Consider the following 26007-nt stretch of genomic DNA (forward strand, 5'->3'; position numbering starts at 1 on the left):
TTTAACTTTGTTTATGATGTCTTTTTGTTGCACAGAAATTTTTTGTTTTAATGTCAACATTTTTATTCTTTTATGGCAATTGGCTTTTGGTTAGAAAGCCTAATGTATCCTATGGTTGTAGATACATTCTGATTTTTTTCCAGTTTTGGGGGGTTTTTTTTTAGCTTGAGTTTTCTTTCTTTTTTTTTTTTATAATTTTATTTATTTATTTTTCCCCAAAGCCCCAGTAGATAGTTGTATGTCATAGCTGCACATCCTTCTAGTTGCTGTATGTGGGACATGGCCTCAGCATGGCCGGAGAAGCAGTGCGTCGGTGCGCGCCTGAGATCCAAACCCGGTCCGCCAGCAGCGGAGCGCGCACACTTAACTGCTAAGCCACGGGGCCGGCCCATTGAGTTTTGTTTCTTATGTTGAGTTCCTTCGCTGGAATTCTTTGTGCTCGTGGTATGGGGCGTGGCCCTCACTCTTTCCCCATGTGGATCCCGATGTGCCCAGCACCCATTCCTTAGTGAGGAGAAAAGTCTGCTGGCTCCTGGCCTGGGCTGCCTGTTGGAATCGCTGGGGAGCTGTAAAGAGTAACGGAGCCTGGATCTTATCCCCGGGAATCCCACAGGCCAGGTCTGGGCACCGGGATTTCCACCAGTTCCCCGGATGACCCCGTCGTGCAGCCAGCAGTGAGGGCTGCTGGCCCCACTGGCTTTCTTATACCAGACTTCATAGACGTAGCCTCTCCTGCCCACCACGGCGTCCTCGTGTGCTGCCAGCTTTGGGATCCGCTGACACAAACATTCAAGATGCTGAATGAGCTCTGAGAAGGGAAATCATGTCCACCAGACTTTACAGTGGCTGGTTCTTAGGAAACAGACTTGATGTTTCGGGTCCATGTCAGGCTTCAGTGTTGGAGTCGGCTGTGTCATAGTCATGTGTTATAATGGGGTGGCTCTGGGTAAGCAGGTCGCTCTCCTGGGTCTCCATTTCCTCCTCTGGATCTCAGGCTTTATTGTCTTTTTATTTAAAAAAAAAAAAAAAAAGCCAGGTTTATGGAGGTATAATTTTACAGTAAAATTCACCCTTTTCAGGAATACTGCTCAATGAGTCTTAACAATACATGGGGCCCCGTGGCTAATGCTGTGATCAGATCTAGAGTTTTTCCATCAGCCCAAACGGCTGCCTTGTAGTCATCCCCTCCTTCCACCTCCAGCCCCTGGCAACCACGGTTGTCATCTCTGGCCCCATAGCTTTGCCTTTTCCAGAAACCCAGGTAAACGGCATCACACAGCGTGTAGCCTTCTGTGTGTCTTCTCTGACTCTCTGACCTGGACAAATCGGAAAAGCAGCATGCTGTGTCCAGCCGCCCACCCTTGCACTGCTGGGTGGTGTGCCGTCGCACAGGCGTGCCATCACTCTCTTCTCCATTCCAGACCCTGGCCGGCTCCTGCGGGAAGTTTGCCCCTTTTGAAATTAAAGAACATATGGTCCTTGCCCCTCGGTGTCGGACCGCCTTTGACCAGGACCTCTGTGACCAGTTGGACCAGCTCCTCCAGCAGCAGAGTGGCGAGTTCTCCTTCCTGAAAGATCTGAAAGGGCGGCAGCCCCTCAGGTCGGGACCCACCACGGTTTCTAACCGGAACACAGACATCTGTAACAGGTCAGTGCCCCCTGGTGAGGTCGGCGCAGCTCGAGAGCCCTAGGGGGCCTACTGCTGACTCCCTGTGGCCTTGGGCCCGTCATCTCCCTCCCGGGCCTCAGCTGGACTTCAGTGCTTCATTGGACCTCTGTGCTGGCTTCCCGTGAGCCTCCGAAGTCTCCCGTGGGCAGTAGCCTTGCAGGACCCCACTGCTCTGGAGTGCAGACTGCCCATCCCGGCTTCCCAACTCTCCTAGGAGGGATCCTATTTCCCTGCTGGCCTCCTAGAAAGGCGTCTCCCTGTGCGTGCTGCTGTACTCGCCGTCCACAGCCCCACTCACGTAAATGCCTGGGGCACAGCTTGGCAGTCTGGTCTCCCTCCCCCTTGCTCTGTGTCCCTGGGTACATGCTCCGTAGCTTTCCTCAGGCGCAGGTGCTGCTGAATGTTACCCATCTTTGTGGCGGGTCCATGGCCGCTTCCTCGGGAAGATGGGGTGGTGAGTGAGCGCGTCGCGGGGGGCCTTCCTGAGCTGGTGTCTCACCCCGCAGTGATGTGGTGATCGTGGAGAGTGGCAAAGTGGACGGCGTTCCCGACAGGAGGAAGTTCGGCAGGATGAAGCTCCTGCAGTTTTCCGAGAATCACCGGCCAGCGTACTGGGGGACATGGAACAAGACGACGACGGTCATCCATCCGAGGGACCCCTGGGCCCAGGACAGGGTGAGTGTGTGGGCAGACGTGCTGATGGGCCAGGCGCCTGCCCTTCCGGGTTTCCTTCTCGTTTGCCTTCTTTTACGCTGGTCTCTTGGATTCCATAAGTATTCCAGCTCTTCTGCTCTGCCTTTTCCTTCCAACCCTGAAAAACAACAATGACGCACCATGTGTTTGTTTTCCCAGAAGCTCCTCGACTACGAGGTGGACAGCGATGACGAGTGGGAAGAGGAGGAGCCGGGAGAGTCCCTCTCCCATAGCGAAGGGGTGAGCGCAGACCCGGACCGATTCAGATTTCGAGCAGAAGACCGAGGCAGGCCCTAGGCCGAATTCACCCACAGACAGCCTTGGTTTGAGCTGTAGGGTTGTCTGAACATTTTAGGCAGCGTTTAACATCTGGATTTCCAACTTCTCTTGGAAAACCGTAGCTGGCAACACTGACCCTCTTGGCAGCGGTGGGTCATCCTTTTAGATGGGCATGCCCACTCCCTGGCTCTCCATGGTCCCCACCGCTCTCTCTTGCCTTCCATCTGGGCGGCTTCACTGAATTATTTTTTTCCTAATCCCCTACCCCCACTGTAATATAATGGGGTTAATTAGTGGGGTTTCTGCTCATCCCCACCGTGTCCATAGGAACGACACTCAAAGCAGGAGATGGCTTTTTCTTCCTTAGGTGTTCACAGATTAAAATTTTAAACGAAGCATATATTCTGTTTCCACATATTGTGAACATACTTTTTTCCCCTTGAGGATGATGATGATGAAGTGGGAGAGGACGAAGATGAAGATGATGGTTTTTTCGTGCCCCATGGGTACCTGTCTGAGGATGAAGGAGTAACTGAGGTGAGGGGTCGACGGGGAGGTGACTGGCTCAGAAAAGAGCTCAGTCGGGGGCCTGGCCGGTGGCTGCTGACCTGGGGGCGGTGACGGGGATTCCACACCTACCTCGCCCCTCACAGCCTCGGAGGCTCGGCTCCGCACGCAGCCCTGGTCGCACGCAGCCCTGGTCGTTTGTGGGAATGCTGGAGCCGGAGCCTGAGTTCCGCCTGGGAGGGTGATAGCATCTGTGGAGGGAGGAGAAAACTCCAAGTGAGGGGAGAGGTGTGAGAAGAAAGCCTGGTCGGAGGGTGGCTGTGGCGTGTGGGTCAGGACACAAACTTTTTTTCTTACGTTTCTTAGCTGAAGTATAATTAACATACAACAAAACATACAGATGTTAATTTTTGAGTGTGATGAGTTTTAACAATTGACTACATTTGTGAAACCACCGCTCGAAATGAAATCGAGAACTTTCCCATCTCTCCATGCCCCTTTGAGTTAACCCCCAGCCACCACCAACTTTCTAAATTCTGCCAGGTGGTGGAACTTTTGAGTAAGCCATTTTTGGGGTTCTGAAGGCCTGTCGGGTTGCAGTGTTTGGGTGGTGGAGAAACAGAGAAAAGTCCGACACGCCTGGGGCATGATTGCGTCTCAAAGTCAGACCTGAAGGGCGTGTGTTCCTTGTACGTTTCCAAAGGAGGCGGGTGTTTCTCGTCGCAGCCGCGGCATCTCTGTCTCAGAGAGTGGTATCGGGTCCCCTGGAAGAGGCCTGGCCGTGGCTGAACTGGGCACGCGGTTGTGGGTTGGTGATTTGACAGCTCCAGGGTCACCTGTTAACCAGAAAATCCAGAATGGCCTTAGGAGGCTCCCTGGTGAGGTTATGAAATTACCTGTGCCTCGCCGGTCAGAGGCATCTCCAGCATCGAAAGGGGGAAAATACCAATTACCGTTCAGTCTAGAAAGCTGTCTGCCTGTCTCACCGCCTGTAGCGTCAGAGGAGGAACGTCTAGGATGCGGTGGGGAGGCTGCAGGTGTGGTTTCCACACTGGCCGCGACTGGAATAGCTCGGCCCCCTTTCCTCTCACTGTCCCAGAGGCGGGGACTGAGAGTGCCCGGGCGGAGGGGAGCGGGGACCCCGAGTAAGCGTCTGCTCCCTATCCTGCAAGGAGTGTGCCGACCCGGAGAACCACAAGGTTCGCCAGAAACTGAAGGCCAAGGAGTGGGACGAGTTCTTAGCCAAGGGCAAGAGGTTCCGTGTGCTCCAGCCCGTGAAGATCGGCTGCATCTGGGCGAATGACAAGGATGGAGGCGCCGACCTGAAGCTGCTGCAGCAGTTCACGGCGTGCCTGCTGGAGACCGTCCCCCCCGAGGAGGAGCAGACGCCCAAGGCCTCCCGGAGAGAGAAGAGGGACCAGCAGAGTGAGTGCCTGCGTGGGAGGGGGCGGGCTCCCCTGCTGCGAGGCCCGGGGCACTAGATTAGGGGACTGGAGGGAAAATTGAGAAGTTCTCTCAACAAATAACAAGCCGGCGCCTGCCAGGCACACGTGTTCACTCTGATGTTCACGATAGCAGTATGAGGCAGCTGCTTTAGCCCGTTCCACCCGCGGGGACTGGCCCAGCGCCTGGCCCAAGTCCCACACGTCCCTGACGGCTCTGCCTCCTTGCTTTTCAAGCCAGGGAGGACCCATGACTCAGATCGTGAGCACGATGACCTTTACCAAGGAAAAATAGGCCCATAAAGTGAGGCGCGGCAGTTAATCCAAACGAATCCTGCTTTGTGAGGCTTGGGCTTCACAGAACCCTCTGGAGCTGTTCTTGAGTCTTAAATCTATCCCTAAAAGGCCATCCCAACGCCGACCATGTCTCGATGGCAGGGACAGCTTGGGGCCTGTGTGCCGTTTATTCTGTGTCTCACGCCCACCGTGTCCCCTCCCCCCTCCAGTCTTGGCCCAGCTTCTCCCGCTGCTCCACGGGAACGTGAACGGAAGCAAAGTGATCATCCGGGAGTTCCAGGAGTGCTGCCGCCGAGGGCTGCTCAGCAAGGACGCCGGCAGTCCCGAGACCAGCTCCGCCAGCCCCCCGAGCCCGAGCTCCTCCCGCCCACAGACCCCCACCGCCGGCGAGGACACCGCCATCCCCTCCAAGGCCAGGCTCAAGCGGATCATTTCCGAGAACTCAGTGTACGAGAAGAGACCCGATTTCAGGATGTGCTGGTACGTCCACCCGCAGGTGCTGAAGAGCTTTGACCAGGAGCACCTGCCCGTGCCGTGCCAGTGGAGTTACGTCACCATGGTGCCCTCGGCCACCAGGGAGGACAGTGGCAGCGCCCCCCCCACGGGGCCCGTCCAGGGGACGCCTGTCTCGCTGAAGCGGAAGTCGGGGGGCAGCATGTGCATCACCCAGTTCATGAAGAAGCGCAGACACGACGGGCAGGTGAGCGGCAGGCCCAGGAGCCCACGGCGGCCTTCATATTTTTAATGAAGTTCGTTTTTTAGAGCAGTTCTAGATTCACAGCAAAACTGAGGCCAAAAACTTGTCCAACATTGAGGGGAAGGTGCTGAGATCTTCCATATGCCCCTTGTCCCCCCCACACACAGCCTCCCCCACTGTCAGCATCCCCCACCAGAGGGCGCATCTGTTACAGCCGAGGAACCTACAGGGACACGTCACGGTCACCCCACGTCCGTGGTTGACGTTAGGGGTCACTCGGTCTTGTGCATTCTGTGGGTTTGGACAAATGTAGAATGATCCGTATCCACCGTCAGAGTATCACACAGACTAGTTTCACTGCCCTAAAAATCCTCTGCGGCCCACCTCTTCATCCCTCCTTCCCCTTAAACCCCTGGCAACCACTCATCTACTGTCTCCATAGTTTTGCCTTTTCCAGAATGTCCTAGAGTTGGAATCACATACTACGTAGCCTTTTCAGATCAGCTTCTTTTACTTAGTGATACACATTTAAGGTTCCTCCTATAAGGTTCCTCCGTGTCTCTTCATGGCGTGATTGCTCATTTCTTTTTAGCACTGAATAACGTTCCAAGCACTGGCTTATTCTTATTTTTTTGGTTTTGCATTCATTTAACACAGTTATTAAGCACTTATTCTGTACCACACACCCTGCTAGGCCTTGTGTACACAGTGACAAGCAAAACACCATCTAACGGGAGACACAGACAGGAGTCCATCAGGCGAAATGCCATGTGATTACAGATAGATGGTGCGCCAAAGAGAAGGAGCATGGAGACGAGGGGACGTGTGCGAGGTGGGCCTGCCTGGCCCGGGAGCTGGGGTGGCCTCCTGAGACACTGGGCTCGGTCGTCTCCAGTGCTGTGTGCACGCTCAGAGGGCAGGGCCAGTGCTAGATGCCTGTGTTGCTGTTTGGTGTGTGTGGTTTTTTCCTTACTAGAATGTGAATGTCAGTGAGTTTGTTTCCACATCTCTGCTCTTACTGGAAACCTGTTTTGCGGTGTGAGCATTGGGCCCTGGTTTTAGGCAGGCATCTCGCGGAGTTACAGATTTTGAGAGACTCGATTTTAGGAGGATGAGATGAAGGCGTCGTAAGAGCTGGGTCTCCCGCTCACGTCCAGTGGCCTCTTCAGGAGGGGATTGTGGCCCGGGAGCTGAGTGCTGGAGGCTAGTGGTGGTGGAGATGGAGCAGGGAGAGCTGGTGCGCGCCTGCCAGACCCCAGCTCCCGCCCACTGCTTCTGACAGTGACTGTGCGGCTGAGAACTTCAGTGGCCGTCAGGGCGAGGAGGCGGGAGAACTGCTCCTGGAATGGTGTTGAGCCTTCTCCCTGTTCCCGAAGACAGATGAGGCCTTCCATCCTTCGTAAACCTTACACGTCACGGCAAGGGACACCGTCAGAATGGCCCGATGTTGTCATGTCGACTGTTCCTTGTCCCTCTCCAGAGCCCTCGTCCGTGCTAGGCTGTGTGCACAGCTGCGCCCAGCCTGTGGTTGTGGCTTGCTACTGTGGAGAGCCCGCGGGCTTAGGAGTCAGGGCCCCGGACCCACTGACACTTCCCTCCCTGAAATGATGGGCTTCGTTAGATTAGTTGTGTTCGAGCCTTTCCATGGTCGACATTGTTGTTACCCAGATGGTCTTAGGGGCAACCCAAATGTGGCTGTTCTGGTGGAAACCAGCTGGGGAGGCCCAGTTTGAAAATGGCTGGGGCTGGAGACACCCTGTGTTTGTTTCCTTATCCAGGCAGCGTGCGCTCCCCCGCTCCCCCAGGGCTCCTCTGTGCCCGGTGTCATTTCACTGGGGTAGATGTGGGGTCTCGCGTGAGGGCACAGCTGCGTCCCTGAGCTCTGCTCTCCTTGCCCTCGGGGTGGTCGTCCTCGTCCATGTTCATAACCCGTGTTTCTCCACGTGGAAAGCGGTGGTTTCAGCCTGTTGCATGTTTCCTCACACGCTGGGCACTGCTGGGCACTTGACGGGGATCCCTACGTTTCATGCGTGATGAGATGCTGTGCTATCTTACGAGCCACGAGGAAGGAGAGTGCTCCCCATTGAATTAGGCTGCCCCTCCCAGGAGACAGGTGGATGCGTGAGGAAGCGTGCGCCCAGGAACCAGTGAAGCGGGCGTTTCGTCCGATGATGCACATGTGAACAGCAGCCTGTGCGCTCGGTGCGGCCTCTGCTCCCGTTCACAGACGGGGGCCTCGTAGAGGCTCAGCAGTGTGGGGGACTCACCGAAGGCTACACCGCGAGTGAACCTCGGCCCAGGCCCAGCTCACGGCTTAACCCAGGAGTCTAAAACTGTTCTGGGCAGAAGTGTCACCCAGAGAAGCTTCACTTGAGAGTTGTGGGCATGCTGGACCCAGTGAGTCTGATTCAGTAGGTCGGGGGACCCTCAAGTCTGCGTTTTAAAAGATCCTTCTCAGGGACTGCCACGTGAAGGACGAGGACCACAGCGTGGCCAGCACAGGGGGCGCATGACACGAGGGGAAGCCCTGAGCACCTGGCTTCTGGGGTGTTCTGTGGGCAGTCAGCCTCGCCACTGCTCCTCGGCGTGCTCACGCTGGGACACCTGCTCCACAGCACTTGGTCCTCTGGGATTGTGTTGGGCCGCAGGTAACAGGGCCTCTAGTCATAGCTTAAGCCATGGGGGTTTGTCTCCAGCAACAAGAAGGCCTGAGCTCCTGTAATGACGTCGTCGTCCGAGGCCAGGCTCCTCCTGCCTCCTGCCCCCTCCTTCCTTAGTGTTGGTCTGTCTTCGTGGTCACGAAATGGCTGCTGCACCTCCAGCCGGTAGGACCAGGGGGCGAAGCTGCCTATTAGTCTGGAAAGGGAAGCCCTCCCTAGCAGATGCCCACCTGTTTCCTTCTGGCCAGATGCTTTGCTACAAAGCTGCAAGACAGGCTGCAGAAATGAGACCTTGACCCCCACCCCCACCCAACACAATGCCTGTTCTGTTTTGGGAGGGAGGGCTGGGAGAGTAGCTTTGGGGTATGCATCGAGCGGGGCCTGCCAGCGCACAGCACCCACACAGGGTGGGAGGCACGGGTACGACTTCCTGGAAGGCAGGCTCGGACGGCCGGGAGCACGTGGAGTGCCTTCCCTCGCATTTTGGGAAAGCCGCTAGCTGATCCTTCTGCCCCCGTGGGGATGGGTGTTGCTACACTCTAAATGTGTCCCAATGTTTCAGACTGGGCTGGGCTTCTTTAATTTGTGAGAAATTTAAAATCTCTTCAAGTCCAAGAGTCACGATACCTCATGGTTTACAAAGTGTTCTGCCGCCACGCGTCTGTGTGGCCCAGGGTGACTCGGGGCCTGGGTTTTGTTTTACAACGGGGAGAGGCTCTGTTTGCCCTTTCCAGTCCGAGGCACTCTGATGGAAACCGCCGGTGTGACTCGGCCCCCCCTCTCTGTGGGTGCCGAGTGTTTCCGCTCCCCCCCTCCCCGTCTCTGCATTCCCCACCTGCGTAGGGACAGCGGGATGCCGAGCTTTCCCGGTACAACAAGCTCTCAGCACAGCGCGGCTCAGCTGTCGTCCTGAATTCTCCCTTTAGAAGGCGTCAAAGCCTATCGCATGCCCAGAGGGTTGTGGGTGGTGGTCCCCCTGAAAATGTGCGCATCAAGAGAGAACCTCGTTCGTCTACACTGGCGTTTCCTGTCTGCAGGCCCAGTGGCTGGGGGGCTCTAAAGAAATCAGTTTGTTCCTTTCACTTAACAGACCCAAACAAACACCCCCAAATCAGCGTAAGTCAGAGCAGGGCTGTTTTGCTTTTCTCTGCCAAACAGTCCTTCTGGAGCAGGTAGCTGGAAGGTGCCCTTAGCGTCCCCCCAGTGGCGGCAGTGCCTCTTCCTCTGGGGGCCGGTGTTCCCGGAGGCCAGACGTGGAACCTTCGATCTGAACCCGGTTCCCAGGCCAGGAAACCAGTGTGCACGTCAGTCTCGTTGCACTGCCGTCCCTCTTCAGGCAAACAGATTTTTGCAGCAGAGGAATTCTGGAAGTGTTTTGAGAACTAGCCTCCCTGTTGAAATGAGCCCGTCTCCGCCTCATCTGCTGGTTCTTTGTTCACGTACAGAGAGCGTGAGCGCTCGTGTGGGTGGTGGGTGTTTGAAATTGGTCCTGCTACCTTCCGCGGTCTTGTCTTCCCCCCTGGCGAAAGCCAGTGAAAACAGCTCAGGAATGCCGTTGGAAATGCTACCCTCAGCAGAGGCCTTCCGGCCCCACCCGCCCTCCTGCCCTCTGTCCACAGCTGTGCAATGGCATCCCCACTGGAAACTGGTCTGAGCACAGATTCAGCGAGAGAGTTGTCAGGTGCCAGGCAGAGGGGACTGAGCCGTTGGGCGGAGAAGAAAACACTGACTGACTGAGTTCTCAGCCATTTATTTCAAAGAATAAATACAGCGAGAGTGCATGCTTTAGTAATTTCTCTTTCAAACCCAACCAGAAACCCAGAATTCTTTCTAATTCAGTAAGAGTTCACAAGGGCCCGCCTGGTGGCACAAGCAGTTAAGTGCGCGCTCCACTGTGGCGGCCCGGGTTTCGCGGTTTCAGATCCTGGGCACGCACTGACGCACCGCTTATCAAGCCATGCTGTGGCGGCGTCCCATATAAAGTGGAGGAGGATGGGCACGGATGTCAGCCCAGGGCCAGTCTTCCTCAGCAAAAAGAGGAGGATTGGCATCGATGTTAGCTCAGGGCTGATCTTCCTCACAAAATAGAAAAATAAAAATAAATAAAAAAGAAAACAGTTCACAAATCATTTTTGTAATAACGTAAGTAATGCTGGTGGTAGGTTTCAGAGATCTGAATTTCATTAGTTCGTTTGAGAGAAACCCCCAGGCTTTCCTTTGGTCGTAGGCTATCAAACAGACTCCTCAAATTCATTGTCAAAACAGGTAGAGGAGGTCAGGTATAAGGAAGCGGGTGGCGAGAGGGGTCACACGCTGGCCTGCCCCGCAGCTCCCGTGTCCCCATCTGCTGCCGCTGCTGACGACAGCCCTGCCCCCTTGGTCTGTTCAGGTCGGCGCTGGGGACCTGGACGGCTTCCAGGCGGACACGGAGGAGGAAGAGGAAGAGGAAGGTGACTGTGTGATGATGGACATCTCGGATGTCGGGGGTGAGAAGGGCCCCAAACCGGCAGGAGGGGAGGGCGCCCTCTCTCTCCCGCTCGCCCCTTCTGTAGATAATGGGGGTTGAGGAAAAGCCCCCGAGAGGCACCAGGCAGGCTGGCCTGCTGGAGTGTGTGGGCAGTCGGTTCCAGTCCAGGCCCCGGGGGATCTGATTTGGTCTGAAGGCGACATTTAGGAAACCAAAGAACTGGAGGGTGGACGGGCGTGTTAGAGAGGGAGGGTCCGGCGGGGGGGTACCTGGGCACTGTTGGGGGCCATGCTCTGACCCTAGCGCCTCCAGGGGGAATGAGGGCCGCGGCGGTGTTGGGCTCAGGGAGCCCGAGGCCCGGCCGTCCTTGACGGCGTGAGCTCTGGCTAGCCACTTGGCCATGGCGCCCCGGTTTCTCACATTTGCCGTGGGGGCCTCCTCCCTCCCTGGAGGGTCAAGTGTCAAGCTTGCTGAGAGGTGCCACCGAAAGCACACAGGTGCGAGAGGGACACAAAAACCTTAGTGAGGAATGGGGCTTGCCCTCCAGGTTCCCAGGTGTGAGTGCCCTTCTCTGTCCTGCCCGTGGCACACATGCTCACACACTTGCTCCAGGGGAGCCAGGGTGAGGGTTTGTGGCTGGCGGTTCTGCCGTGGGGACATCAGGACCGGACATGCGGCAGCCATCACAGTCACAGTCAGAATAACAGGCTGACAGCTGGGTGCTGACCACATCCTGGCACTGTTCCAGAAGCTTCCGACAAGACCTGCAGTGCTGCACCTGGGGCACTGACCCATGACAGTGCTGTGAGGGAACATGGTGGGTGGGGGCTTGGGTTGGTCTCAGCTTCAGATAGGGTTCACAGAAATCCTCACTGTGGAGGTGACCTCAGAGCTGAGGCCTGAAGGAGGGGAAAGGGGCAACCAGTGGATTCTGGGGGAGAATGTCTCCGGCCAAGAGCTCAGAAGGACAAGGGCTCAGGGTGTGAGGCCCCGCAGGAAGGCCAGTGGGCTGAGGAGGGCCCGAGCGGGGTGTGAGGGAGGCCCAGGTCTGGCTCTTACTCCGGGAGCTGAGGGGGGTACGGTCTGACAGGGCGGGAGCGCACGCAGCTGCCCAGGAGGGCGGTGGGTGTGGGGAACCAGTGACCTAAGCCCCGGCCTGGTCTGGGGCTGCAGCTGGCTAAAGCCCCCTCCCTCTCTCACCTTGCAGAAGTCCAGGCCCCGTGTGGAACCACTTCGGGAGCTGGGGGGGCCGTGGGGATGGACACCAGCGAGAGCCCCGTGCCCGCCAGCACGCTCGGCCCCTCCTGAGCATCCGACCGCCCGTGTATGTATGTAGAATGGTTAGGGTTTCTCAGATGCCTCTCCGATACTTGAAAGTCCTGGTTCCTGTGTAAAGAGCACTTTGTCCCGCTTCGCAGACCTCCCCGGAGGTCTGGAAAGTTTTATATAGGATGCTTGAGTAGTCCTTGATATTTGTAAAAATTTCCCCCAGAGCTGCATACCAATCTGCCCTCTAATAAAGCATTATTGCCACCTGGTGACCTGCTCGGGGAAGGCCGGTCGTGCCCTGGGACCCGAGCGGGCGCTGTGACGAGATGCTTGTCAATGAATTGTAGCCCGCGGTGCGGCGCAGCACCTGGACCAGACGTGGATGTGTATAAACTTGCTGTCTAACCCCCATCCGGCGTGTCTGTCGTCTCTGCCAACATTTGGTTTCTGTGAGTGTGTTCGAGTGCCTTTGGCCGAGCCCGGCGCTCTGTGCCTTGCTGTCGGGTGTCCGCTCCCCCACCCGTGGCGCCGTGGTGTTTGTGTGAAGCTTTACACTTTGCACAAGCACTGTCCCGTCTCCGTTGTGAAATCCCCAGACTCCCACTGACCTAGTTCAAGGTGAGTGCTTCTTGGCAGGTGTTAATGCTGGTCAATCCGTCCTGCCCTTTGGGAAGATGAGCGGGGTATATTCCCGGCCGCCAGAACCTCAATCCTGGCTTCCAGAGCCGACTGCTGGGTCAGGCCACACCTCAGGGGAGCGCTGACACTGAGGAGGAGCGTGGCCCCAGCCAAGGGCTCTGGGGCCCTGGTCTCCGAGGCCCTGGAGCGGCCCCGCACTGGGGCTGAGAGAGGCCCCGCGGAGGCGTCTGAGCACAAGGTGAAGGCCTGGGGGAGCTGAGATTTCGGCAGAGTTCACAGGCTCCATCCCACCTGGACTCCCGTCCTCCTCTGTTCCTGCTGTGTCCATGGGAGAAGAGCCAGCTGGCGGGTCAGCGTGCAGAACAGTCCAGCATTGACTGGATACAGCTGAGACAGGGCAACACTACCCCACCCTTGGGGCGCTCGCCGTGTGGTGGCCAAGATCCTGCCAGGCTAGTCTCTCCTGCCAACACTGATCCAACCCTTCAGGGGCCCCATTCCTCCCCAGCCCCGTCTGGGTGGGGCCGACAGACGCCCCAGTTCCAGGGTGAGGGCACCACCGGCCCTGACCCGGCCAGGACTTGCTGCTGGAGGCAGGCTGCAGCTGTGTCTGACGACGGGCACGGGTACCACATCTGTGCCGTGACTGCCTGACCCAGTCGAGGCCCCTAAACCCGTTTGAGTTGGCCACCTGACAACTTGCAGTCAACTCCTAGTAGCAGCTGTGGGACCTGAGTGACAGGCCCAGGTGGTGCTCTGTCCCCGAGATGGGGCTGTGAGGAAGGAGTGGCCCAGGTCCTGCCCTGCGTGAGAACAGAGCTGTGTGGCCCAGGTGTGAGGGGCTATTTACTGGCTGGGGGTTACAAGGGATTTTTGTTTTGGAATCACACTGGGGCCTCGAGGCTTCAAGTCTGCCCATCACGCAGCTGGCAGTGGCCAGAGGACCAGCCACCACAGGCCTCTGTGCAGGGGGAGTGGAGAAGAGACTGGAGCCAGTGGCCAGTAGGGGTGAGAGAGAGGGGACATTCCAGGTGAGTGGTTAAGGACATGGGCTGGGGCACCTCCCCACCGGGGCGTGACCAGGGTGCTTTTGATGTTCCAGGCATCAGTTTCCCTGTGTGCCTGGGTTCCCTGTGACTGCCGTAACAAGTCACCACCAACTTGGTGGCTTAACACAGACTTGTTCTCACGGTTCTGGGGATCAGAAGTGTGATACGGGCCTCACTGGGTTAAAATCCAGGTCTGGGCAGGGCTGGTTCCTTCTGGAAGCTCTGCACAGGGTCCATTTCCATACCTTTTCCAGTCTCTAGAGGTGCCTGCGTTCCTTAGCTCATGGCCCCTTCCTCCATCTTCGAGACCTGCATCGTAGCGTCTTCCCATCTCTTGTGCCTCTTCCTTCCACATACGACCCCTGTGATGACACTGGGCCCACCTGGCTAACAACCCAGGACAGCCTCCCCATCTCAAGATTCTTAATCACACGCAAAGTCCCTTCTGTCACAAGTTGCAGGGACGAAGACGTGGAAACAGAAACTCTGCTGAGCCTGGAGGCCCCGGGTCCCTGGAACGTCCTCCCTCAGCTGGGCAGTGGGGACAGCGGGTGTGGACTCCCTCCCCAGGAAAGTACGTGAGGTGAAAAGCTTGCCTGGGACGTGCGGGCTCCTGGGGGCCGACACCCGCCCGAGGCCAGCATCCACTGGCCCCACGTCCCCGGGAGCTGCGCCCAGGCCCTTCTGCCAGCAGCTCTGCGTCCGCTGACCCTGCCCGCCCTGCACAGCCTGAATTCACTACCCGGACACTAGTCAACGTCCTATTTATTCGGCTTCATAATTTAGTCATTACAGAACTGGGTCTTGGCAGCCCAGCGTGTCTCTCTGCTGCTGTCAGCAGCCCCACGGGGCAGCCTCAGGCCCAGCCCCGGCCGCCCAGGCCACAGCACGTGGGGACTGGGTGCAGGCCGCAGGCCTGCTCTCCTGCCCAGGGGCCCATGTCTGGATAGCACGTGTCCCAACCAGCGCCCCTCCGTGTGCTCACGGGGCTCCGGGCTGGGGCAAGCAGCTCCCAAGGGGGCTGGGACGAGGGAGTGGAGGGGGACGCAGGAGCAGAGCACGAGACAGACCCACGGGGCCGAAGCCAACCCTGCTTTTATTTCACGAGAGCTTCTCAATGGCCGACAGGAGCTCAGGCTTCAGGATAGCTGAGTTGGGCTCGGCCCCCGCGGCCCTGATGTCCTCCAGCACGGCCAAGTCCCATGAGAAGATCAGGAGGGCTGAGGGCACCTGCGGCGGGCGAGAAGCCTCAGCCTCACTCTGGCCTCTAAGTGACAGAGCCCACGTCTCCACAGTCAGTCCTTCGGAACCAATCGGAGCTGGGCTGTGCTCGCCCAGGCCGTTCCCCGCAGGGACCCACAGTCAGCCCGTTCCCGCAGCAGGGGCCCCTCTGACGACCAGCTGGGCTCGGACGCCCCGGCCTGGCTGAAGCCGTGCCAGCTTGCAGACCTCCTTGCTGCCTCGTGTCCCCGCGCCAGGGTCGGAGCGTGCTCCTGCCCGCTCTGCTGCTCCCCAGTGAGCCCGATTTCCACTCCCGACTTGGTTCTGCTCCTTGGAGGACTCCAACTAACACGCGCTATGTCCCCATTTTATAGGTGGGACACAGGCACAGGGACATTACTCACTGGAGGTCACCCTGCGAGTCAGTGCACGGGGGGGCCTTAAACCCGGGAGCCTGGCCCCCGGTACTGGAGAGCACCGCCCTCGTCGGGGGATGGCGCCAATTCAACGAGAACCCAGAGGGCCCGGAGCCCCTCCGCCACTCACCAGCCCGCACTCGTTGAAGGCCGGGTTCTCGTCCTCCGACAGCTTCTGCCCGCCGGTGGCCAGCAGCTCGAAAGGCAGCCAGTCGCTCTGCAAGGCCTCCCGGACGAAGCCGTACAGCGCCGCCACCCGCTCCCGGGCGTAGAAGGTCCCTGCGGGGCCAGACAGACAGTGGGCCTGGAGCTCGTGGTAGCCCCCTGGGGCCCCCCGGCCCCCTGAGCCGTCACCGTCCTAAGACAGAGCTGCGTGCCGCCTCCCGCCCCTGCCGGGGGCACGGCAAACCCGCAGCAGCAGCTCACCCTGCACCCAGCTCGGCTCCACCAACAGACGCGGCTCCTGGGCCTCGGCTCGGGACCCTCCCCCACAGCCCTGGCCCTGCCGGCCCCCCGCAGGGGCACCCACCCTGGAGGAGGCAGCCGTCGGGGAGGCGCACGCGCAGCAGCGTGTAGGTGTATCTGCGCAGCTCCCTCTGCTCCTCCTTCTCCCGCATGGCCTTGGTCCGCAGCACGCTCAGCCGCTCCACGGCCTCGGACCGCAGCCGCTGCTCGCGCTTGACCTCCTCGGCCGTGAGGCTGAAGAAGTCCCGGGGCAGGTCGAACTGGGAGGCCAGGGGCGACGGCCGGAAGACGCGGCGCTGGCGGGCCAGCGTGGCCCGCACGGGCTGGGCGCTCAGCAGCTGCTCCTTGTGGCGCTCCAGGCTCTGCGGCTGGGCCAGGGCGGCCGCGCTCAGCACGTAGAACTCCTCGGGGCCCTCTGCAGCGGGCACGGGCGTCACTCCACCCCGGAGCGGCCCCCCACCCCGCTCCCGGCGCCGCCAGGGCCCCTCCACCCCTCTTACCCTGATCGGGAACCGGCAGCAGCACCTTCTGGAAGCCGATGGCCTCAAAAAACTCGTGGGTCCCTTCCAGGCAGTTAATGCGCTCCTGGGAGCGGAGCGGGGGTCAGCAGGGCCCTGGGGCCGCCTCGAGCCCTGCCGGCCTGGCTGCCCAGCCCGCCCCACCCGGCCCAGGGTCCCCACTCTCCACCCGGAGTCCCCCGCTCTCGGAGTGCCTGCTGACCCCTGGACGGGACGAAGCCCCAAAGCGGTCTGCAGAGCTGAGCAGTAACGCGCTTGTCTAAGGAGAGGCTGCGGGCTTCCCAGCAGCCACCCACAGAGGGCGTGGGACCCCAGAGGGTCACCCACGGGGTGAGGAAGGGGGCTGAAGAGCCAGAGGACAGCGGGGGTGGGGGTCCCAAAAGTGGGAGGGTGGGCTGCGTGTGATGGTGGGGGGGGGCCCAGTGGGTGCCCCGCCAGCTACACGGGTAACGGGCCGGGATGGCGGGACCCTGCGATTTCTCCATGGAAACCAGAAGCCTGGACTCGTGTGAAAACTCTCCCCAGTGCTGATATGTCCCAACTAATTCAAAGTCACCCTACGCCGGAGGTGGGAGAGCAGACAAAATACACGCAGCGTGTGACCTGCGTTCACAAAGCCCTCCCTCCCCGCCTGCCACCTTGTGCCGCCTCAACCCTCGCCCTGGAGGGGCCCTCCCGCGGCCCGACTCCGGCCGCCGCTGGCCGTGTGCAGGCCAGACGGGGTCCCGTGTGATGGCGCGGGCCCGCCCGCGGGCCTCACCTGGAACACCTTGTTCTGCAGCTTGATCTTCCGGTACCTCTCCTCCTCGGGGTGCAGGTGGATGTTGTCGAGGTACCTGCGGCGGAATCGGGGGCGGAGGACGGGCCCGGGTCTGCTGCCTGCTCCTCTGCACCTCCCGCCCCCAGGGGGACAGCGGCTCAGAGCCACAGCCGGCCTCGCGGTAAGGGGAGAAGCGGCATGGTGACCGCAGGGGGGCTGCCATCGCACCTCAGACACCCCCACGGAACCCAAGCCCCGATGCCAACAGCCTGGGCCAGCGTGGGACGCCACTGCCCACCAGGAGGCCTGCCGCCGTGCCTCCTCCTCGGTCCTGTCCCACCTTGAGGGCACCAACGAACCCCAGTAGTGGGGTGAAGTGGACAGAGGCAGAATAACGGGCCACCGGAGCCAGTGGGTCCCCAGTGGGGCTCCTGAGCAACGCGGACTTCTGGGCCCCCCAGCACCTGCTGAGTCAGGAGCGTGGGACTGGACGCTGCCTCCTTCACATTCCCTGATGATCCCTCAAGGGAGCCAGTGCTGGGAACCCCGATCCCGTGAACCCCTTCATTTTACAAGACAGCTCAAGTGAGGCCCAGAGAGGCCAACCCCTGCCCCGTGGGCTCAGGGCAGGGAAGGGTGGGGCCCGGCCTCCCTCGCAGCGCCCTGTCCCTTCCGGGCCCCCGCAGGGCTCGATGGAGGCCACGGGGCTGGCACTCACTTGGCGATGGTGTCCACGCCCAGCTTGATCTTGTCCCGGTCCTTATTGAACGTGTGGATCTTCATGATGGAGGCGGCCACCGGGTCGGTGGCAAAGTGCTGGGGGAGGGAGGAAAGCATGGTGAAAAGCGCTCGCCTCGGGGCCTGGAGGCCACCGCGCAGGGGCAGCAGTCGTAACGGGAACGACTGTCTCAGGCAGGCCAGTAGCGCTCAACCGAGCAAACTCAACTGCGCGCTCGGCAGAAAGAGAGGAGGAAGGCCCTTTCGACGACCCCACGCTGGGCCTCAGCCCTGCCCTCACCCCGGGGAAGGAGACAGAGGCAGCCCAGGGGAGGCCACCTCGGGGCTCTGTCCGACACGGATCTCTGCCGGCCAGTTTGCCGTGTGGGTGCTGGGGTGGGACGGGAGGGCACGGACACGGGGGCAGAGAGCACAGGTCCCCAGAGAAGGAGAGAGGCAGAGAAGTGGCAGCGAGATGGGGGCATCCTGAGGACACGCCCGAGCCAGGCCCAGCTCGGACGACCCCACAGCTTCCTCGGGACCACAACCAACCCCCAGGGAAGAGCTGCTGCTCTCAGATGTTTCCAGGCAACCCACGGCCACGTTTAAATCAGGACCAGGGCATAGGAGCAGACGAGGGACAAAGGAACAGAACGTCCAGAGAGGAACCAAATCCACATAGGGATTTACCCTGTGAGAAGGGGAGATATCACAGCTGCGGCCAGAAGAGAGGTGTTTTCAATAAAAGGCAAAAGAAGTGCGGGGAAAAGTGGGTAGCCATCCGGAAAAAAATAACACTGGTCCATGCTTCATACTCTACACAGGAGTCACTTCTAGTTGGATCAAAGCTTTAAACATTAAACAACAAAAAACAAAACAGAAAAGTACTAGAAAAACCACGGAAGAATGATCGTAATACCAAGTGGGGAGGCCTTTCTAAGTATGACACAAAACCCAAAAGCCATAAGACCAACAGCTTAATTATACAGAGATCAAAAATTTCTATGTGGCAAAGTGACCCTGAGAAGAGTCAAAAGTTACCCAACTGGGGAAAATTTGCAACTCATATCATAGGCAAAAGGCTAATTTCCCTCATATGTAAAGAGTGCCTACAAATCAATAAAGACCAATCACCCAATAGAAAAACGGCCACAGAACACATTCTTATATAAAAACATGGCCAACCTAACACAAAATAAGAAAAATGCAAGTTAAAACTACCCTGTTCTTTCCACCTTCAATTTGGGTAAAGTTTGTTAACCCACAGTGACGGTGAAGGGATGGGGAAATGGGGGCTCTCCCACGCACTGCTGGCGGGAGTGTGAACGGAGATGACCCTATGGAGGTTCACCTGGTTACAACTATCTGAATCCCCACGCACGTGGCCTTTGTCCCAGCAACCCCACTTCTGGACCTGAGCCTACAGGTCGAAGTAATGTACAGACGAGGTTTTTCATCACGTAATTGTTCTCACTCGTCAAGCAGGGGCTGGTTAAATAGTTATGGAACGATTTATGGTAGAGTGTTAAGCAGTTGCTAATGAGAATGCAGAACTTTCTCTCAAATGGTTCAGAAAAAAAGAAAGAGGGGTGCCAGGGCAAATGGGGCAAAAACGTTAACACCCAGCAAATTTGGGTACGGTTGGCAGAATAACTGAGCTATCCACGTCCTGGAACCTGTGAACGCGCTGACTTACACGGCAAGGAGGGGAGAAGGGAGCAGCTGGAATTAAGGCTGCGGACCAGCAGACTTAGAATGGGAGAGGAGCCTCGAGGAGCCCACGGTAAGCATACGGGCCCTTAAAAGGGGGACAGACAGGACCAGAGACATGGCAGCCTGAGGACGGCTCGGCCTGGCGTCGCCGGCTGTGAGGATGGAGGGAGGCGCCACGAGCCGAGGAACACGGGCGGCCTGGACGCTGGGAAGGGCCAGGAAACGGACTCGCCCTGGAGCCTCCAGAGGGAACCAGCCCTGCTGCCGGCCTGACTGCAGCCCCGTGACGCCCGTGTGGCGTCTGCCCTCCAGAACTCTAAGAACAGGCGTGTGCTGTTTGAAGCCTCCGACTGTAGAGTGATTTGTTATAACGACAACGAGAACCTCAGTCTCTGGGTAAAGGACGTGCAGCTGTTCTTTCTGGTTTTGCTACTTTCCTTGAAGTTTGAGATTATTTCCAAATACAGAGCGTTAAGGAAAAAATTACCTCGCGGTTCTGTCTGTACTGACGCAACAGCTGGCGGTGTCTGTGTCGGGCGTGAGCGGAACGTTAGCCCTCACGTACAACAGAGAGACCAGCGGGGGGAGACGCCTCTGGAACGTCTCTGACCAGGAGCGAAACCACTTGGAGCCGGGGCCTCGGGGCGGTGGGAGGCGCTTTCCCCGCCTCCCTTTGCCTTTTGGATTCTGTACCAGTGTGACTATCACCTCTAGAGAGCTTAACACAGAAACACTGCAGCAGGTGGGGACATCAGGAGGATCTGTCACGGGGCCTCCTGGAGGCGGCTCCAGCCCCTGACCCTTGGAGGTGGGGGTGGGGGCGCTCACCGAGAGAATGGCCTCCTTGATGCGGGCGTCCCGCTGGTCCTTCCTCAGGGTGGCCCCCGTGAGCGGGCAGGTGAAGAACACTCCGGGCGCCGCCACGTGGGGCGAGCCTTCCTCTCTGGGCTCCGGCGCCTGGGGACGGGGTGAAGGGTCTGAGCCAGGACTGGACAGAGGCCACCCTGAGCCACAGCCCTGGGAGCCACACATCCCCAGTCCCAACGCTGTCCCTCTGCTTATTGGTGGGACACCCTGGCCCAGCGACCAAGCCCCTCAAGCCTGGTTTCTGGCCCGTAAGCTGTCTCTGCCAGGACCACCTCGGAATTCAACAAGGAACAGAGGGCACAGCAGCCTCGGACACGGGGTGAGTGCTCCGTCAGTGGCTCCTGCTGTTCCCGTCCCTCCGGTGAGGAAGGGGCGCTGGGGGAGTCAGGAGTCACGGTGCCCTGAACAGTCCCAGCCTCTCGCGGGGCCGCAGTTCCTGGGCAATCTCTAGGGTCTCTTCCATTCTAAGATTCAGTGAGACCTTGAGGGTGGAGCTGCTCGGAACACCCTTCTGCCCAGGTCGCCTTTGAAGCCCGCCTCCTCGAGGAAGGCCTCCCTGATTACACCAGTCTCTGAGGACCCCTCCTACGTCCCAGGAAGGCAGGAGAGAGCAGTACTGAGAGTACGGGCTTTGGAGGTGGACAGACTGGGGTTCCAGTCCCGCCCTCGCCGGATGCTAGGTGACTGACCGAGGACAGCTGGCTTCACCTCTCTGAACCTCAGTCTCCTCTTCTGACAAGTGGGAACTATGACAGCACCCACCCTCACAGGGTTACAGGAGGAACAAACGAGCTGATGGGGTCCAGGCTCACCCTCAGCACCCAGGCCTGGCATCATCAGGTGCCGAGTGTGAAGGTCCCAGTCAGCACCGCACTCAACCTGCCTCCACCGTTCAAGGCGGGGCTCCCCAGCCTGCCTTCACACCCCCAGGCCAGAGGGGTCCTCTACCCACCCTGACGTCTCCTCTGTGTCCCCGCAGCCCCCCAGCACCAGGTGCTTACAGCCCAGGGCTGGCCTTGGCTGGTGATGAGGAGATGGCCAATTAGACCAACGCAGGCGAGAACCGGGGGGCCCTCTGCGGGCTCCCAGCCCCCCGCCCCAGGCCACCCTTCGGGGTCAGGAGGGTCAGGCTAGCACGAGGACGCTTTACCACATTGGTCCCCGGGGCCTCGGTGCTCCTGCTGACGGTCGCTTCAGCTTGAAGCTCCTTTCTCACTGGAGGGAAGGCAGAGAAGGGTCAGTGTGGGCCCTGCCCTGTCCCCAGGGCTGACCCCCTGAGCCCCCTCAGCCCCCGACTCGGCCTGAGAGCCAGGCCCGCCCCTCCCCGGACCCTCGTGTGGGTCCAATCCTCCCTCCAGCTCGAGGTCTGCGCCGCCCTCCGCCTGAACCACCGCTCCAGGCCCCAGGCTTCGCCTGATGATGACCCCCGCCCCAGCTCCCGCCTCCCCTCCCTCAACCTCCCTGAACCCGCGCCGCCCAGACCCCCTCAGACCCCTGGTGCCTTTTCACCCTGCATTCCACCCCCTCACGTGTAATTTTAAAGCCCCCAAAGTCGCTGGCGTGTAATTATCTTCCTCCAGGGCCCATGACCAGCGTGGATGGGCCCCGAGGACAGGGGGGCGTGAAGGTGGCGTGCAGAGGCCTGGCTCTGCCCCGCCCCCACGGCCCGAGGCTGGCCGCGGCTCACCCTGGTTCCGGATGGAGTCCTGCGACGAGGGGCCCCGGGCCCGGGGCTGCTTCTGCTCGAGCCGGGCCAGCGCCGCGGCGGCCGCCATCTGTGCCTCATCGGTGGGGCCCTGGCGGGGCGGCCAGTGCGCCGGCTGGTTGGGTCTTTCTTTGGGGGCCTTCTCCCTGGGGAGACACAGAAGGAACTGTGGTGACACAGGGTCAGACAGAGGAGCTTCTGTCCCTCTCCCACTTCTGTTCCCGCCCATCGGTCAGACACATCCCTCTTTCCCCGGGGCCGCCCACGGCCACCAGCCGGTGCTAACACAGAAGGAAGAGCCCCCGGAGGCAGAGGGCGGCTCTGCTCCTGGCTCTGCCCGTTTGGGCCAGTCCTGCACGGGCCTGGGCCTCAGGGTCGTCACCTGTTAAGTGGGGATGACAGTGCCCCCCACGAGGGGGCCGTCACGGTGGAGCAGGGTGAAGTCACCCTAACGTCTCTAGGAACCCACAAGACTCAGAGGCGTCCTCCCTCTCCTCGCTCCCTGCCCTAGAGCCTCCGCCCTTACTGTCTGCCTGTGCCCAGCCGGCACAGCTTCATTTATTGAGCACCCACTGTGTGCCGGGCAGCGTGCTGGGAGCATACCAACAGTCCCACCAACAGTCCTCTGCCAGGGGTCTCAAGACGCCCTCTCACAAGCCCCAGAGGGTCGCCGAGGCCCAGGCAGCGTGCCAGGTCGCAGGGAGACCCCAGGTTACCCAGACCCGGTTCACTCGCGCCTCCACCCGGGAAACAGGCACTGCGATCACCCCACGTGATGGATGGATGGATGGAGGACTCCCTAACTCACACAGCACGGAACGTCCCAGCAGACAGGGCCTTCCTCCCACCCTGGTCTGACTCTCCTGCCTTACCCGCCCCCCCCAGGACCCTCTCCCAACCCCAGGAGTTGGAATCATCTGTGCTATGTCTCTAGAACCTTCTCAGAAGCCAGCCTCTCAGTTCATGGCCCTCCTGCCTGCCGCTCCGCTCAGATAGACGAGATCTTTTTTCTTGTCCCAAGACCCCTGGGACCTGCTTCCTGCCAATCCCTGCCCCTCTCTCCTGCCCTCCCCACAGCTGAGAACCTGGGGGGGGGGGGTGAGGGGAGGACAGGCCCGTAGACCCGCCCTAGCCCCATGGGATACCTAGATCTTTCTATAAAAATGTCACCCATCCCTTTCCTGGCTCCGCTGGGGGGCCAGAGGGATCCTTCTAAAACCTAAGCCAGGGCGGGCCCCGTGGCATAGTGGTTAGGTTCGCGCTCCACTTCAGCACGCGGGGTTCGCCGGTTCGGATCCCGGGCGTGCACTGACGCACCGCTTGTCAGGCCATGCTGTGGCGGCGTCCCATATAAAGTGGAGGAAGATGGGCACGGATGTTAGCCCAGGGACGGTCTTCCTCAGCAAAAAGAGGAGGATTGGCATTGGATGTTAGCTCAGGGCTAATCTTTCTCACAAAAAAATAAAACCTAAGCCAGCGCACGTCCCTCCTCCGCATGCCCTCCCCTCACACGCACCACAGAATCCTAACGCCTCCCTCGGCCCCGGGCAGGCCTTCCACCACCTGCCCCTTTCCCTCGTTCACTCCTCTCTACCCACACTGGTCCCTGCGGTGCCCACACAGGCTCTGCACTTTCTGTGCCTTCTGCCGGAACGTTCTGCCTGGGCGGAGGACCAGGAAGGGAGGTCTGGGAGGGGCTGGGGCTGCTTGGGGTGTGTGCGTGTGTGTGTGAGACAGGGGCTGAGTCTCCTCTCACCCAGCTCTAGGCTCAACTGTCGCCTCTGCAGAGACCACCCAGGGGCCCCAGACCACTCGCTATCCGCCTGCTCGTTCCTCCCAGTGGCCCTGAACACGGCCTACTCCCTCATCACACGGGTGCTGGTTTGTCTGCCCCCCACCGCCGCTAGAAGGGGAGCCCTGGGGGAGCAGGAATGTGGTCTCCTTCACGCTCTAAAAGTGCGGGACACCCCCTCCCACACACCCCGAGTCCCGTCCTGCTCCACACCCTCACACAAGCCGGGTCTCCACACCACTCCCCTCCCCTCCCCTCCCGGCCTCCAGTCTGACACCCCATCACCCCCACCGCCCCCACCTCTTCCTGTCACACGCAGTCCCAGCGCCCAGGCCCCCACCCCACCCACTACTTGTTGAACAAATGAAGGGACCCCCCTCGTCTGGCCCACCGCTCTCCCAGGCCCCCTCTTAGGCTGCCCTCGCCTCCCCCCTCAGGCTCTCAGGACCTGATTCTCCCTTACTCACGGACCTGGCCCTCATGGGCCTCCTTCGGCCCACTTGGTGCTCCCCTCTCAAGAACCCCAGGAAGCCCCCATCCTCATGACGGATGCCCTGATGCCCCCGCCCTGCACCCACTCTCGCTCACAACCCCCTTCTGCCCGCCTCCCTGCCTCGCCTCCTACCCCCTGGTAGCCCCCCTCTTCACAATCCCTTCCATTGTTCCTCACAGCCCTCTCCAGGCTGACATCTCCCCGCAGTCATCACTCCCCATCCTAGACGCCCGCCAGTCCCCACAGCCCCCTCTGGGGCTCCCTGCAGCAGCCCCAGCCCTCCCAGCCTCCCTCTACTCAGCCCACCCCCAGGGGAGCTTTCTTCTCAGCCCACCAGCCTCAGCCTGGCATCCTCACCTGCTGCCCCTCTTCCCCATCCTCTGCACCGCACTGGCCCTCCACACCTCCCCACCGCTCTCCACCTCAGGTCCTCCCCAGACAAGCCACCTGCCCTCCCAGGTCTCCCTCAGAGCCTCCAGGCCACTCAACCATCACCCACAAGGCCCCGTTCCCTTCCCTTCCTACAGTCCCCCAGCTCCCCGCCCCCATTCTCCTCCCAGACCTTCCTCAGCCCTTCACAGCCCCCCACTTCACTCAAACCTCCCAAGCCCCTGAGGCCCCGTCCAACAACGCCCCAGGACCCCCGCCTTCCAGGCTCTCACCACCCCTCCCTCTGGCTCCAGTACCAGGGCCCAGACCCCCATGGCCACAGACGCTAAGCCTCCGGATTCTGCGACTGCAGCTGGACTCGCTTCTCCACGTCCAATTTCTGGTCACCCAGATTCACCCAAATCTCCCCTCCCCAGTCCACTCCCTGACCGCCCCCAGCACCCTGAGGTCTCTCCATTGACCCTTCACTCCTTGCAGCCAAGTCCCCCTCCCGCCACATCCCCACCAGGCCCCGCCCCTGACGCCTCGCCCCGCCCCCTTTCGACACCCTCCACCATGCCCCGCCCCACGCCTCTCCCCTCCCCCGCACTGCCGCCATGCCCCGCCCCCAAGGCCTCTCCACTCCCCCTTACGACCACCCCCCCATGCCCCGCCCCCACGCCTCTCCCCTCCCCCTTACGACCACCCCCCCATCCCCCGCCCCCAGGCATCTCCCCTCCCCCTCACTCCCGCCATGCCCCGCCCCCAGGTCTCTCCCCCTCCCCCTAACTCTCCACCGCCCCTTCCCGCTTCTCGCCCTCTCTGGCCTCCCAGGGCCGTCCCGGCCCCAAGCTCGTCACGCACCCTGCCGAGTCCGTGAGCTTCTGACCGGGTCCCGCGCTCTTGAACTTGATGTCAGCCTTGATCTCCTGGAAGAACTTCTTCATGACGGCGGCGGGCCCAGCCGCGGGGGGCCGCGGGGGGCGGGGGGCGCAGGGCCCAGTCGGGGAGGGGCCGGCAGGAGCCACCAACCGGAAAAAAATACCTCACTGCCGGAAGTCCCGCCTTCGCGCGGCCGCCCACGTGACAATCGGCCCGCCGCGCCTCTCTCTACCTCTCCGCGCCTCGCTGGCCCGCGGCGGCCGCTCTGCACTCTCAGGCTGCGACTCGGTGGTTCTTCCGGACTCCGTTGCCAGGGACGACGAGCGCGCTTCTCACTAGAGGCTGTGCCGCCTGCGCGCCTTCCACCGCGTTTCCGAGAGCGGAGAGGGGCGAGGGGAGGGCGTGCGACTGAGCTCAGGGA

General features: G+C 60.3%; 2 protein-coding genes across 5 annotated transcripts in view; one reads left to right on the forward strand and one right to left on the reverse strand.

Annotated features, from left to right (window-relative positions):
- The window catches only part of CHAF1A (chromatin assembly factor 1 subunit A), a 28013-nt gene extending 14894 nt beyond the window's left edge, over positions 1-13119 (forward strand). The window contains exons 8-15 of one of the 4 annotated variants that reach the window (XM_058537667.1): positions 1422-1648; positions 2176-2344; positions 2525-2602; positions 3086-3178; positions 4321-4573; positions 5097-5587; positions 10634-10730; positions 11919-13119. In XM_058537667.1, the coding sequence (XP_058393650.1) occupies positions 1422-1648; positions 2176-2344; positions 2525-2602; positions 3086-3178; positions 4321-4573; positions 5097-5587; positions 10634-10730; positions 11919-12019 (1509 nt within the window). In that variant the 3' untranslated portion in view covers positions 12020-13119. Of the gene's footprint in view, positions 1-1421; positions 1649-2175; positions 2345-2521; positions 2603-3085; positions 3179-4320; positions 4574-5096; positions 5588-10633; positions 10731-11918 lie in introns of all 4 variants that reach the window. The other 3 variants (XM_058537669.1, XM_058537668.1, XM_058537666.1) reach the window with 3 other exon arrangements.
- A 1296-nt stretch (positions 13120-14415) lies between these two features.
- Positions 14416-25726, reverse strand: UBXN6 (UBX domain protein 6). The gene is made up of 10 exons (XM_058537677.1): positions 25569-25726; positions 22033-22196; positions 21496-21560; positions 20307-20435; positions 17767-17864; positions 17049-17124; positions 16271-16355; positions 15835-16185; positions 15436-15584; positions 14416-14898 (listed from the first exon to the last, which is right to left on the reverse strand). Exons 1-10 carry the CDS (start codon positions 25649-25651, stop codon positions 14770-14772), a joined length of 1329 nt encoding a protein of 442 aa, XP_058393660.1. The 5' UTR covers positions 25652-25726; the 3' UTR covers positions 14416-14769.
- Between the last annotated feature and the right edge of the window lie 281 nt (positions 25727-26007).

Source organism: Diceros bicornis, unplaced genomic scaffold (assembly GCF_020826845.1).
Source record: "Diceros bicornis minor isolate mBicDic1 unplaced genomic scaffold, mDicBic1.mat.cur scaffold_67_ctg1, whole genome shotgun sequence".
Classification (NCBI taxonomy): Eukaryota; Metazoa; Chordata; class Mammalia; order Perissodactyla; family Rhinocerotidae; genus Diceros; species Diceros bicornis.

Excerpts from the sequence above, each read along its gene's own strand:
- UBXN6 (XM_058537677.1), bottom strand. The coding sequence starts at position 25,651 with ATGAAGAAGTTCTTCCAGGAGATCAAGGCTGACATCAAGTTCAAGAGC. Across the intron at positions 17,865-20,306 it reads TCAAGGAGGCCATTCTCTCG|CACTTTGCCACCGACCCGGT; the intron begins GTGAGCGCCCCC and ends TCCCTCCCCCAG. Across the intron at positions 14,899-15,435 it reads CCTTCAACGAGTGCGGGCTG|GTGCCCTCAGCCCTCCTGAT; the intron begins GTGAGTGGCGGA and ends CGCCCGCCGCAG.